The sequence below is a fragment of the Sphaerodactylus townsendi genome, linkage group LG03 (genome assembly GCF_021028975.2).
Source record: "Sphaerodactylus townsendi isolate TG3544 linkage group LG03, MPM_Stown_v2.3, whole genome shotgun sequence".
Taxonomy (NCBI): Eukaryota; Metazoa; Chordata; class Lepidosauria; order Squamata; family Sphaerodactylidae; genus Sphaerodactylus; species Sphaerodactylus townsendi.
In genome coordinates this window covers 87,402,233-87,415,654 of record NC_059427.1, presented here as the reverse complement: position 1 = coordinate 87,415,654, position 13,422 = coordinate 87,402,233, and the positions used below count along the sequence as shown (strand labels likewise).

General features: G+C 40.7%; 1 protein-coding gene across 2 annotated transcripts in view; it reads left to right on the top strand.

Moving 5' to 3' along the window:
* The first annotated feature begins 768 nt into the window (after positions 1-768).
* Positions 769-13,422, top strand: part of DDX46 (DEAD-box helicase 46) — a 34,941-nt gene continuing 22,287 nt past the window's right edge. The window contains exons 1-9 of one of the 2 annotated variants that reach the window (XM_048488014.1): positions 769-925; positions 2,430-2,462; positions 3,543-3,731; positions 5,921-6,055; positions 9,633-9,729; positions 10,267-10,432; positions 11,185-11,333; positions 11,675-11,788; positions 12,445-12,610. In XM_048488014.1, coding sequence (XP_048343971.1) covers positions 909-925; positions 2,430-2,462; positions 3,543-3,731; positions 5,921-6,055; positions 9,633-9,729; positions 10,267-10,432; positions 11,185-11,333; positions 11,675-11,788; positions 12,445-12,610 — 1,066 coding nt within the window. In that variant the 5' untranslated portion in view covers positions 769-908. The remainder of the gene's footprint in view (positions 926-2,429; positions 2,463-3,542; positions 3,732-5,920; positions 6,056-9,632; positions 9,730-10,266; positions 10,433-11,184; positions 11,334-11,674; positions 11,789-12,444; positions 12,611-13,422) is intronic. The other variant, XM_048488016.1, reaches the window with a different exon arrangement.

Below are 13,422 nucleotides of genomic sequence, written 5' to 3'. Positions count from 1 at the left end.
ATAATAATAATAATAATAATAATAATAATAATAATAAAAAAAAAGGTGGGCCCTAGAGTTTTCTTAGACTGATGTTCAGATATCCAGAGATCAGTTCCCTTGAAGGAAATAGCAGCCTTTGAGAGGGGACTCCCTACCACCACATTCTCACTTCTTTTCCCTAGCTCTGCTCTTAAATTTCCAGAAGTTTCCTAAATGATATTTGGCCTCTCAATGAAAGGTATGGGAAAGGATGCTCACCTACAGCAATCTGTAGGTCCTGAATTGTATTACTGTGGCCATGTCCTGCAGCTCTCCTGGAATAACAACCTATCTCCAGAATCCAGCTCCCAGCTTCTCTGGAAGAAATGGCACAAATTTCCAAGTCTACATATCACATTTTTACCTTTGGAATGCGCATTTTTGGCATTAAAAAGGCTTAAGCCTAACTCGTGTTGAATGAAATCTTTTTGAAATACGGTCCATTCCCCTGGAGAAAATGGCTCCTATGGCGTTAGATTATACATGTCCCTGTCGTTGCCAGGGAAATTAGCTACTTTAGACCCCCTCCACCTAAAGAAGTGGGCTTTAGTCCGTGAATCCTGATAGTAAAGTAAAACAGCCTACAGCGACACGTCTCCAAATTATTTTTGTGGTGACAAATTGACAACAAGATAACATTGGTGAGGCCACCGGCCTCACCGAGTCCTTCTGCGCATTTGGCTCCTCCGAGCATCAGAGGCCGCTGTGCGCTCGCATGAAGACACGAAACGCCCCCCCCCTCTCCACCCTTCGCTTCCGTCCTGAGTTCGTTGATTCGCTTCCTCTTGGCTTCCCTTCTGGGGATGGTGGCTGTCGTCGCTTAGCCCGCGAAGGATCGCGGCGTCAGGCCGAGAAGGCGGCTGCTCATTTGTCCGGGCAGGGCCGCCATGGGCCGGGAGTCCAGGTGAGCGGGGGTCGCTTCGGATGAGCCTCTCGCGCTCGCCTGTTCCTTCCCGCTGGGGAGTCAGCCGAGCAGAGGGACTGATTCAGCCGGCTCCGGGATAGGCCTGACTTGGGCGGTGTGGGAAGATGTGCAGCGGGGGAGGGAGCCGAAGAAAGCCCCGTGGCCGGCTGGAGCAAAAAGGGGGAGCGCAGCGAATGGCCTTCGTTACATAGCGGCCCTTTCCCCCTCGGTTTCTCCTGGTTCTCCTTTGCTTTTTGGTTGTACGAGATAATTGAAATATTATTCCTAATTTCTCTGCACTTCACTGTATGAACTTCTTTGAAGCTCGATTTTCCAATTCATCTTCTGTCTGGCTTTGCGGGTGGGGTAATAGTAACTAATAAAATACCAATCTAGTTAGGGGATTTTCATTCTTGTATATTTATGTTGTGGGTCTGTTTTAATTTATTTTTAAAAGGCATTTTTAAGATATAATCTAGACTCTTACTCTGTTTGGTGGATCAAGATGGTATATAAGCAATAAAGCAATATGTCATCATTTAAGCTCAGTCATGAAATATGGCGAAACTATATATAGGCTACTAAAGATAATTTAAGTTGGGTTTTTATATGACTTCTGGGATATAGGCTCAAATGGTATTACAAGAGCAAGGAACTACCACTGTTAACTTGCACCTTCTGTGCTGATTTGTCACAAACAGGGTACTTCAAGAAGAGTATTCCCAGGGTCATAGTACAGTGTAAGGAAAGGGACCATTTTCAAATAAATGGGTTTAAGTCTAATTTAAAAGCCTAGTGAAGTTTACAGCTTTATCTTCTAGTAAACTCTTACCATAGTTTCAGGTTCTGATAAGGTCATAATTTGTCAAGAACATCTTGAACCATTAATTTAGCCTGTGGTATTTAATATCGGTCTTATGTATGTGCACTTGCTGACCTGTGAATAGCTGAGATCAGGATATACATATGGTGTTTACAAAGAGTAGGACATAGCTTGTTTTCCCTTACAGTGAGAAGGTCTACTTTTGTGTATTTTAAATGTAGAACAGGGTTAAAGGGTTTACACTTGTGTCATTTTTATTTAATGCACAGTGTGTGTATTTTGTGTGTATTCATCCCTGGCTACAAGAAAAATCCTCAGCAATTGAAACTTTGTCTCCTCTAGGATCTACAAGGTTTGCTTATCAGATGATTAAATACTGTTAGAGCAGCAGAGACAGCTGGCTGTCTTGTACAGGTGAAGCCTGGCCTCAAGGCAAATGGATTCCCTATGATTCAAAGCAAATTTGATGTTACTTAAAGCACATACTTCTTAGCTGGCATGGTACATTGTTTGGGCATTGACTGTAATAGCTTGCACAGTAGATGTGTTTTCATGATAAAATGCGGGAAACCCCAGTAGTGCATGAGTGGGTTGTGGTCCTTATGTTTCAAAAAGAATAATCAGAATCTGGTCCAATAGGAGGTATCACTTTGCTTATCCTAATTTCTCTCATTTCCTTAGATCAACAAAGCAACAGTTGTCCAAACAAAAACAGTGAGTTAATCTATTTAAAAATAGCTTTTGATCTCACAATTTCTGAATGCAAATGTACTCTAAATGACTGCACTAGCTTCTTCCTCTTCCAGTAAATCTGTGTGAGATCCAATCACACATTCATTCACCTCTTAGAGGTGGCTTCCCCTTGTCCTGGTGTTCCCTCCTGTTTAAGTTGAGTGCATGTGCGGTGTCAGAGATGACAATTTTCTGTGATACCACAATGCCCTCGATTTCTCCATGTTATCAGCTCCATAAAAGGTTCCAGTTAGTTAATTAGGGTGATTTTTAAAAAAATAGCACCTTATTCTCTTCACCTATTTTTTCTGTCTTTGCTGTGGTTGGCAACTTCTTCATTTTAGGTTCTTGGAGGCTCCTTATTTTGTCTTTATGAGGATATATTTTAACTATACCTGGAGAGTTTACTGTATTCTGTCTAGAGCAGAAGTAAAATAAGTTCCTCCATGAAAAATGTATTATAGTTTTGGCATAACATTTTATTTTCCTCTTGTACATTGTCCACATCATCCTGCTCCATTTTGAAGTGTATGCATGAGGATCATCCATTGAGGGAGAACACAGAATATATTGGCAGCTGCAATGGGGCAGACTAGTTGGCCTGAGGAAGCTGCCAGAAGCTGAGTTTGTTATCTTCAGCCTTGATCAATAAGCTACGGAATGTTATGCCCACAGAATTTAATGTACATAGTATATAGACTGGAAATGCTTTAGTAGATATTAATGTACCATTTGTTTTGCCCCTTTGTCACTATGCCATTAAGTACCTTAGTTGGTTTTCTCTTCCTATTGTTATGCCTCTTTGCCTTGAGCCATGCTTCATATGAATACCAAATGCTTCAGATCTGAAAATAATGAGGGGTTGCAAAAGACCAAGGTTATGTCAAATCAGCCTCTCTACCAAATCATTTATACCTTAAGGCTAAAGAGTCAGTGACACCACCGGAAATTCTACAATTACTTGTACTTGAAAATTAGAATTCCAAATTATTTTAAGAAGTATTTATTGTGTTCTTTAGTTGTGCTGCATATGTTAACTGTTTTGTTAATATACTGCCATAGGCATTATCGGAAGCGCTCCTCCTCACGAGGGCGCTCTGGTAGTCGTTCTAGGAGTCGTTCTCCATCTGACAAAAGAGCAAAGCGTGGAGATGATAGACGTTCTAGAAGTAGGGAGAGAGATCGCAGACGTGAGAGATCACGGAGCCGGGACAAGAGGAGATCTCGGTCACGTGACAGGAAACGTGTGAGGTAAGCCACAATTTTAAAATTGTGTTTATAAAGGAAGCTTTTTACATGTTGTTAAATCAGTCTTAAAACCTGATGTGTGGGATACCCAACAGGTCAGTTTTATTTCCAGTTCTCTTCAGTCATTATGTTAAACCTCTGGTCAAGATCATTGGGAGCTTTGGAATGGTTATCATCAGTCTGTGGATGGCATCTGTCTATATATCTCATTTAAACCTCCATAGATTGTTGTGAAAGGTCTGGGCTAGTTTCTTGGAGCTGTGATCAAATGGCTCAGGATTAACAAACTAAAGTTTGGTCCAGACAAGAGAGAGATGATGTTGGTTTGGAAACTTGGGAGTTGTAAACTTCCTTATCCATGTGAACTGAACCCAGGCCATGTTTACCGTAGTTCCATCTTGATCAGCCAGCCATTGTCACAGACTTGCATTCCTTTCACTAGCCCACTGCCATGTGGCCTAGAGAGTCTATAAAATGTGGCTGATTATTCAAGATCTGACAAAGACTGTTTAGCCAGATGCTAGCCAAAATGGTAAGGAGTGATGCCAGCAAAATAGAGGCACATTTGTCCAGGCAACAATTGTTTCTTTTTTGGTAGATCAAACTAAGAACTTGGGAGTGCTCTTGAATCTGGCTATTTCATTTACTAATAGGTCAGTACTGTGGCTAGGAGTAGCTTCTTTCAGTTACGTATTGCTTGTTATGTGGCACTTTATTTAGAATTTTCAGACGGAGCCATACTGCTGTAAACTCCAGGTTGAACTACTGGATCATGCTTTGTATGGGGCTGTCTTTTAAGATGTCTCAGAAGCTTCAGTCAGTACAAATGTGGTAGCAAAATTCCTGTCCACTTGGAACGTACCACTCTTCTGCTGTCCCAATTGCACTGGGTACATTTGCTTGCACACCCAGCTAAAAGTGCTGGTTACTATCTCTAAAACCATTTTTCACATAAGGCTCTCATACCTGCTGGACTACATTTACCGATATACTTCCAAACATCAGCTGCATTTCTAAAACAACTTTTCTGTTTGTGGTGGCCTCTCTTAGCATTTTCTATAAGCAACAGCTAGGCCACAAACTTTCTCCGTGGTAGGTGTAGTCCTCTGGAATGGTGTACTAGAGTGAGTATAAACAGGTCTATTAGCAAGTTAGTTCTGTTTCAGAGGCAGTTGGTGGAGTGTGAACTGTCCCTGCAGATCTGACTATTTGTGTGTGTTTTAGTGTGTCAGTTTTTAATTTTGTTAATGGACTCTTTATGTTTTGATTCCTTATAGCATTTGCTATTAGCTGCCCTGAGCCAAAGAAATAAGTGGGGATATAAGTATTCTAAATAAATGAAAAGTAAATACATTGTGTTTTCTTGTGACAGAAATAGCCTTGCTGGAGCATAGGAAGGTTTTTTTTTAATTAGCATAACTCCTAATTAGCAGCAGTGGCGTAGTGGCTAAGAGCAGGTGCACGCTGATCTGGAGGAACCGGGTTTGATTCCCAGCTCTGCCGCGTGAGTTGTGGAGGCTTATCTGGGGAATTCAGATTAGCCTGTGCACTCCCACACATGCCAACTAGGTGACCTTTGGCGAGTTACAGTTCTTTGGAGCTCTCTCAGCCCCACCTACCTCACAGGGTGTTTGTTGTGAGGGGGGAAGGGAAAGGAGATTGTCAGCCCCTTTGAGTCTCCTACAGGAGAGAAAGGGGGGATATAAATCCAAACTCTTCTTCTTCTTCCTTTTAGCAATTGATAAGACACAGTATGTTTGAATGATGTTCAGTTTGCACATTTAGAAACATGAAGCTGAATTGGTTCATCAAGGTCAGTCTACTCACACTGGCAGCAGCTCTCCAGTGACTCAAGCGGAGGTCTTTCATATCACCTACTGCTTGTTTGTTACTTTCTTTTTTTTTTTAAAGCTGGAGATACTGGGGATTGAACCTTGGACTTTCTGCATCCCAAGCAGATCCTCTCCCACAAAACTGTGGTCCCTCCCAGGCAGTTCCTAAAGATATTGTTCTCACAGCTTATAGCCATCCAGAAACTAGTGTTACATTCTTCAAAAGGAGTAGCTGGTTATTGAAATACACATTTCTGCTGTATCTCTGATAAATAATTTTTTTTTAAAAAAAAGGTATAGTTTTTAAAGAAAAAAAATTCTGATAAGTACAATTTAAACCCCTTTTCTACTTTTTGGTAGGCGTTCAAGAAGCAGAGAGAGGGAACGGAGTAGAGAGAGGAGACGATCACGGAGTAGAGAGAGGAGACGATCCAGAAGTCGCAGCAGACGATCCCGATCTTCCAGCCCTGGCAAGAATAAGAAAGTAGAAAATAGGTAACTTACTACTGTGTATCATTTTATCCAGTTGTACCAATAAAATAGTTAAATATGTGGCTAGGACAAAGAAGAAAGTGAAAGCTTTATTTTGAAAGATATAGATAAAATTAAATTAATTGTAAATGATCATGATTTGGATGTACTTCCAGACAGAGTCCAGCATTTGAAAGTTTTCTCAGTGCTTAAGAGCATCTGCTGTTTCTCCCTTTCTGTGCATCTGATAGCAGTCTTGGGGTTATTGAGAAAGATTCTGCTTTGAGATAAGGAGCATAGCACAGTTTGGGAGAATTTGTGCAAACAGAGAAACTAAAAAGTAGATCAAAGAATAAAGCAGAAAATGATGTGAAATAACCCACCGAACAGAACAGAGCTGACTTTAAGCACTGAGGAAATGTTTGCATTGTCTCCTCCTCATATGCTTATGCCAAGAAATACCATGTGTACCTTTCATGCATAATCCTGTGTTTTAGCCCAATTAGTGCAGAATTTAGTTCCTCAGAAAGGCTTGTTCATAACCAGTTTGAGATATGTTTTACTTGCCGTCTTTCATGTTTTTTTCTGCTCCTCTACTTCTGAGGATACTTCCCCCCTTTAATTTTAAGCTCATAATGTTTGCACTAAAGTATCCATCCATTATTTACCTCAAGAGCTTCATTTCTGCATTTCCCTCTAGCCCTAAGCACTAAGCCCACTGCCCACATCTCTCATCAGTCAGCTCACTAATTGTGGAAGGAGAAAGAATGCACAGGATACTTCGAAGGAGTAGGAGGGGAGTATCTGCAGCAGAATTCCACAGCATGGCGCCTGTGGGCTTCATAGTATCTGTCATTACATTCCCTGGTGCCTGCTAAGCTTCACAGAAAGTGTGTGGGGACACAGTAACTCAGGGCTTTTTGTTGGCTGACCTTATTCAAATTAAAGGGTTTTCCACTGCAATAGCAGCCAGAGCCACTATATGATCAGGCACACTAACAAGTATCTATGTGCCCCTTAGTGTGTGATTATGTTTGCCTTTTCTTTCTCCCTCCTTTCCTCCCCAAGACTTTCCTTCATTTCCTGATAATCCACTTCTGTAATTCTTTTGCAAAACAAGGATGATGTATTGTGTTTGACTTTGCCTCCTGTGGCAACCATTCTAGGTTTGGTTCCACTTTCTGCATTATTTTAGTCCGGTACTCCTCGTCCTCCCCTCCCCCCCCCCCCAAAAAAAATGCCAAAGCTGCCTGCAGGCTCAAAGTTTGAGTACCCTAATTTATAGGTTGTGATGGACACTGGTACAGAGTAATGATGGCTGAACAGAACAGTGGCTTCTGTACCAACAATAACATGACTTTAACACTAACAACACAGATTCATAGGATCCAACCCAGTGATAAACGCTTAGGGTGGACACAAATCCTATTCTGTTTGAGAAAATTTCTCTGTCCACCATCCCAAAACTCCCTTAACTCCTGATAGAACCCCTAGTACAGTGATGGCGAACCTTTTAGAGACCGAGTGCCAATGGTGGAGCAAGGGGAAACTGTGTCCAAGGCACACGTGCACCCTCCGCCTCTGCCATGCCCCGTCTCCTGGCTTACCCTCCCTCGGCTCTCGCCCTGAACGCCGTCTCCCGGAATCCCTCCTGGAAACACCCTCACTTATCACATTCCCCTGGAATGCTCCTTGCTTGCTTGCCACGCCCCACAGAGGCATGTGCCCAGTGCATTGTGTACCCCTCACCCCTTTGGCACTGTGCCACTGCCGATTGGCCAAATTGGGGGGACGTCATGTGTGCCCACAAAGAGGGCTCTGAGTGCCACCTCTAGCACTCGTGCCATAGGTTCGCCACCACTGCCCTAGTATAAATTAGTATCAAGGCACAGCACTAGCTCTTGTTTGGAAGAATGGAAGGAGCTGTTATAATTGCCAAATTCAAAAAAAGAGCGTGTGTCCCCCACCCTAGCAAAGCTCCTTGTGCCAAGGAAGGCTCTGAATTTATTACTCTGATAAGTTTCAGGCTGTGTTAAACTTTAAAGTTGCAGGCTTCCTTAGAGCCTTCTTCCTTTATTCATTAGAGCATCTGTTTGAGACCAGCCCAGGAAAAACTGAACTAATCCTCGTCGTTTTATGGGTCAGAGTTCTAAGACTTAAAAATCAGGTGTGGAATGAATAATATTAGCAAGCATGCAGTTAGATTATTCATTTAAAATATGTAAACCATGCCTGAAATCTATATCAGCTTTGTTCAAAGTAACAAAAATTACATATTAAAACTTCAGTGACACAAGTTCAGTCTCAATGTAAGCGTATGGTTTTTATTAAAATAGTTCAATGGGCTCTAAAATGAACTTAATAAGATTTTACCAACCAGAAATGATTTGTACATTTATTGCCTTGGGTTAGCACATGTTTCGATTGGATTTGTCCTTTTTGTGGTAGAAGATATGGGAATAATAAAAAATCCATAATAAACATGATAAATGGTTTTCATATTGATGCCAAGTGTGTCAGTTTCTGAGGGAAAGAATTTAAAAAAACCCAGCAGAGATTCCTTAGAGAACACTAACACTTCCACAGCAAGTGCTAAATCACTTAGCGAAACTGGCATTCATTTTTAGTTGATTTGCACATGTTGCTGCCTTCAAGGAGGTGTAAAATAAACATTAGATTCCCCAATGGAGTAAAGAGAGAAGGTTCTAAGGAAGCCTGAAACTTTAAATTTTAAGGCAGCTTTAAGTATTCTGGAAATGACATTTTCAGTTGGCAAAAAAAAGCATAGGAATGAGTATACTCCCAAAGGTTGTATTTGTATAAAATTAATGCACTTGATACGAGATGGGCAGTGCAATCTGTGTGTGTATGCTAATCCCCCTCTGAAGGCGGCACAGGCTTATACCTGTGGATTTGCCTGCTCTGGAACACTAATGCCAGAGGAGTGGCAAACCTGCAAGCGCCCAGCTGCAGTGGGGCCCTGGAACGCCTGGCTACGGCACCCAACTCCCCACTGCATAGAGCTACACCGATTTTCACGACGTTCCTCTATTCTCCCCTTTGGGGGAGTTTCAGGTAGAATTTTTTTTCACCTTTTTGGCTTCCTGCTCCTCAGGAAAAACCTTTGGAGTGGGTGGAGTGGCACTCAAGCAGCACCATGGCCACCTGCCCAACAGCTCTTGGTTGAGCTGTAAGACTAGAATCAAAGGAGAATTATGTCCCTGTAATGGGGTGCAGCTCACTTTCCCTTCCTGCACCTGTCCTTTGGTCACATGGAGTGCCATTTGAGGTGATAAGAGGCTGTACTAGGAAAGAATACAGTTCACACTGTCATTCTTATCCTGATTTAAGGTTGCAGTACAGTGTATAGTTACTGAGAAGCAAGCCCCACTAAATTCATAGCATCTGAACATGCAACATCCTGTGCAAAATACAGTCTGTCTGAAACCTTTTAAATCAATGTGGTTTGTATGTAATGAGTTATTTCAGGCAAGTAATTGTATAATGTTGTGTCACAGTTTCTGTTCTTTACACATGCAGCTTTTCAGGTGACCATGAAGTGCCCTTCAATTAAACGCAGTGCTTGAAATATTCATTTCAGATCACGATCTAAAGAAAAGGTAGAAGGGGTAGAAGTTACCAAGGAGAAGAAAAAAGAGAAAGAAGACAAAGAAGAAGAAAAGGATAAAGATGTTAGCGTATGTACAGTGACTGTTACAAAGCAAACTGTTCTAGTAATAATTTTGATTTTCAAGCTTCAGAGTGGGTTTTGTCTTCCACCACACATAATTTTTTTCTGTCCTTCATAATAGAATAGCTGGTATGCTCAGATGGTACTTAGTGCGCATTCATTTGATTGGCATATTGTCAACAAATCCCAAGCAAGCAACAATCATCCTCAGGCCTTGCTATCATTGTTATCATTGAACACTTCACATAACCCTGTCTGGCATATCTACATGGGAGTTGCCTAATTATTTTCCGTTAAGTGTCATCAGTTTCTTGCAGTACCTGGTGGGCCATTCTGTTATTTGGCTGTCAGGTTGTGGGGAGTTCACTATGACTTTGAAATTGCATTGAAAGTAGATGGCAACTAAATTTTAGCATACCATGTTTTTGCCATGTGTTGGTTTTGCATATTTCCTCTTACTGATTTCTCTGGGGTTGCAGTTTTATTTAAATTGACTTGACAATGATAGGTGACTTTTCCTTTGGTGGCTTTTTTCCCCTTAAAGAATTTTGATCAGAATAAACTGGAAGAAGAAATGAGAAAACGAAAAGAGAGAGTGGAGAAATGGAGAGAAGAACAACGCAAGAAAGCAATGGAAAATATTGGAGAATTGAAAAAAGAAATTGAAGAAATGAAGCAAGGAAAGAAATGGAGCTTAGAAGATGATGATGGTATTTTTATATAACTTCTTTGAGGAAGAATAAGCTTTGTGTAGCTATTGATGGTGGAAGCCTAAAACAAATGTAGCAGATCGCATGTACTGGGCCTGCCCAACCGTAACTGAATTTGAGTGAGATTTGAATTTGCTCTGGGGGATGCTTTGACATATTTCAAAAGTCTATTTTCCAAAATATGCATTTGCAATATGAAATGTGACAAATTCAGTGGAGAAGGTTCTGAAGGGCTTATAATAAAATAAGGGCTGAAAAAGCTTATTCTGTGCAAATGGAAATTCAAAGTGGTTCCAAAATTAGTGATTTGATTAGGAGCCCATGTTTGACCTGGTGGCTTGGGAGAACATAGCAGACAGTGGACAACTGATGAATTCTAAAAAACAGAGAGCCTTTCTCATGATGGTTTAGTATATGGTCCTGGTGGCTTACTCTCATAGCAGGTTTTGTGATAAAAATGGGATAGAGAATGGCAACGTGTTCAGTGTTTCACTGTTTGAGTAATTATTTCAGCAGGTGTATATGAGTATAAATGTACAACAATATTTATGAGAGAGCTTCTAAATTCAGTTAATCAGATATTGCAGGAAGATGAGGGTGTCTTGTTTATGCAGAAGATTCCCTTCCACTTTTCTAAATTCAACATGCAGAATGTCTCAGCTGGAATAATTTTCTAGAATAGTTTTAAGCAGCAGTTTATTTCTTACTATGTATGTGTTAAATAATATTTAAAACACGTCTCTTTATTTAAGATGATGATGAGGAAACTGCAGAAGGGGAGAAGGAAGGTAATGAGATTGAAGATGAAGAATTGGATCCATTAGATGCATACATGGAAGAAGTTAAAGAGGAGGTCAAGAAATTTAACATGAGAAGTGTCAAAGGTGGTGGAAGTGAAAAGGTAGGTTTCTGTTCAGAATTTTCAGAATTGTGGATTTTATATTCCACCATTTTAGCAATAGTATATGAAGCAAGGATAGAAAAGGATTAGCTGAATGCAGAATGCTTAGTATTAAAGTCTTAGTAGAAAATAGGCCTTTTTCAGAATTCCATTTGAATATGTGCAATCAGAACTAATATGTGTGTGTGTGTGTGTATAATGTATATGTGTGTGTTTGCGTATGTATGTATATACACACACACAGTTGTTTAGAAGAATGGTTGATATTGTTGATTAGTTTTGTGTAATATGCTTTTGAGTTCTGTAAACTTTTTTTACAATTTGTGACCATTTGTTTTTAGAAAACTGGGCCCACAGTTACTAAAGTCGTTACTGTGGTTAAAACCAAAAAAGCATCTCCAGAGACAGAAAAGAAAAAAGGAGAGCTCATGGTGAATGATCAAGATGCCATGGAGGTAACCAGAATGCCTTAGTTTGATTGAAGTGGATGTTTGGTAAAACAAGGAGACATTTTTGGTTAATTTTTTAAAACTGTGGTACAATCTCATTTAATTCCACTGGCCAGACTATGCTAGGCTGTGTATATTCTTGAAGTCATACAAATTAATATGTATGTATTATTTATTATTAATATACAAATTAATATACATGCTTCATATGTATGTATTATTTATTATTATTTATTGGATTTAATATGCTGTCCCTCCCCTTCCTATGCGATGCTTCATTTCAAATTCATATTGTCAAATACTTTGGAACTGTGGGAGGAGGGAAGTGTGATGGATACTTGGGCAGGCTGCCAGCACAGTGAAGACTGCAGAGAACAGCTGCTGTGGGTGGTAGAGTCAGTGTGAAGGAAATGAAAGTCCTTCTGCCTAACCACTGAAAATACTTCTCAACCTTCCTGTGTCTGAATGGAAGCTGAAATTGTGACGCTGCTGTTCTATAATGTAAGTGAAAGGACAAATGTATTGAAGTGAGTGATGAAGCCAGTAAATCTGTATATCTGGAGATCTTCAGAGCAAGAGGGAATTAACTGAAGTGATAATAGAGGTGAAATGATAAAAGCAAACTGGAGGTTCTGAATGTTTGTGATTTTACTACTCAACAGTATTCCTCTGAAGAGGAGGAAGTTGACCTTCAGACTGCATTAACAGGCTATCAGACCAAACATAGGAAACTGCTGGAACCTGTTGATCATGGAAAGATTGAATATGAGCCCTACCGGAAAAACTTCTATGTTGAAGTTCCAGAACTAGCGAAAATGACTCAAGAAGGTAATTACTGAAAAAAACAACTATTAAATGTAGTTGGTTGGTGATTCCAAAGTGTGATAATGAGGTGCTTATTGAAGCTGACAGTGTCTTGTGTTCTCCCTCCATCAGCAGTTTCATTTGATCAGTGGAACGCTGATGTCAGCAGACCCTGCACAGAGGGCAAAAAAACTAGGGAGCTGCAATGTAGAGGGTGAAGTGGGTGAAATTACCCCTTCTCTTGCCAGTAGTGCTGATGCAGGAAAATTATTGATGTAAGTGTTGGAGAGGAGCCTTGTGCCTGGCATTTTTCTCCCCCGCCCCCCATGCAGGTCCCCTGACTCTTTTGCATCATTTTTTACAAGGGAAAGGGGGCTATTGAGAGATTGTGGAGAGTGCAGGCAAGATTTGGGTGTATAAACCCCTTTTAATTGAACTTCATGAGATTGGATTCATGTAGTCTTGATGAGTAACAGTTCTGTTTTTCAAGTAATGCAACCTATGCTTCACTGAGGAGCACTCTAAAGGGTTCCCTGGCTTTGGGCAATACATTTTTTGTGGGTTGGGAAATTGTACCAGAAGAGAGGGAATTTAAGAAGTGCATGCCTGGTCCCAGATGCAGCTCAGGACACCAGCCCTCCTCTTAACTTGCTATTGCCATTGCTGTGACAATGGGAAAAATATGTCCATTGTTCCTGGCTGCAATTGAGAAGTCTCTTCCTGAGCAGAATTTTGTGTTATATTTCAATTGAAGAAGTTTCCCATGTAGTGCTTACGCTTTTGACTTCTCAGAAATTGGTAATGTTTATTTGTTAGCTGTAAGAAGGGATGGGGGA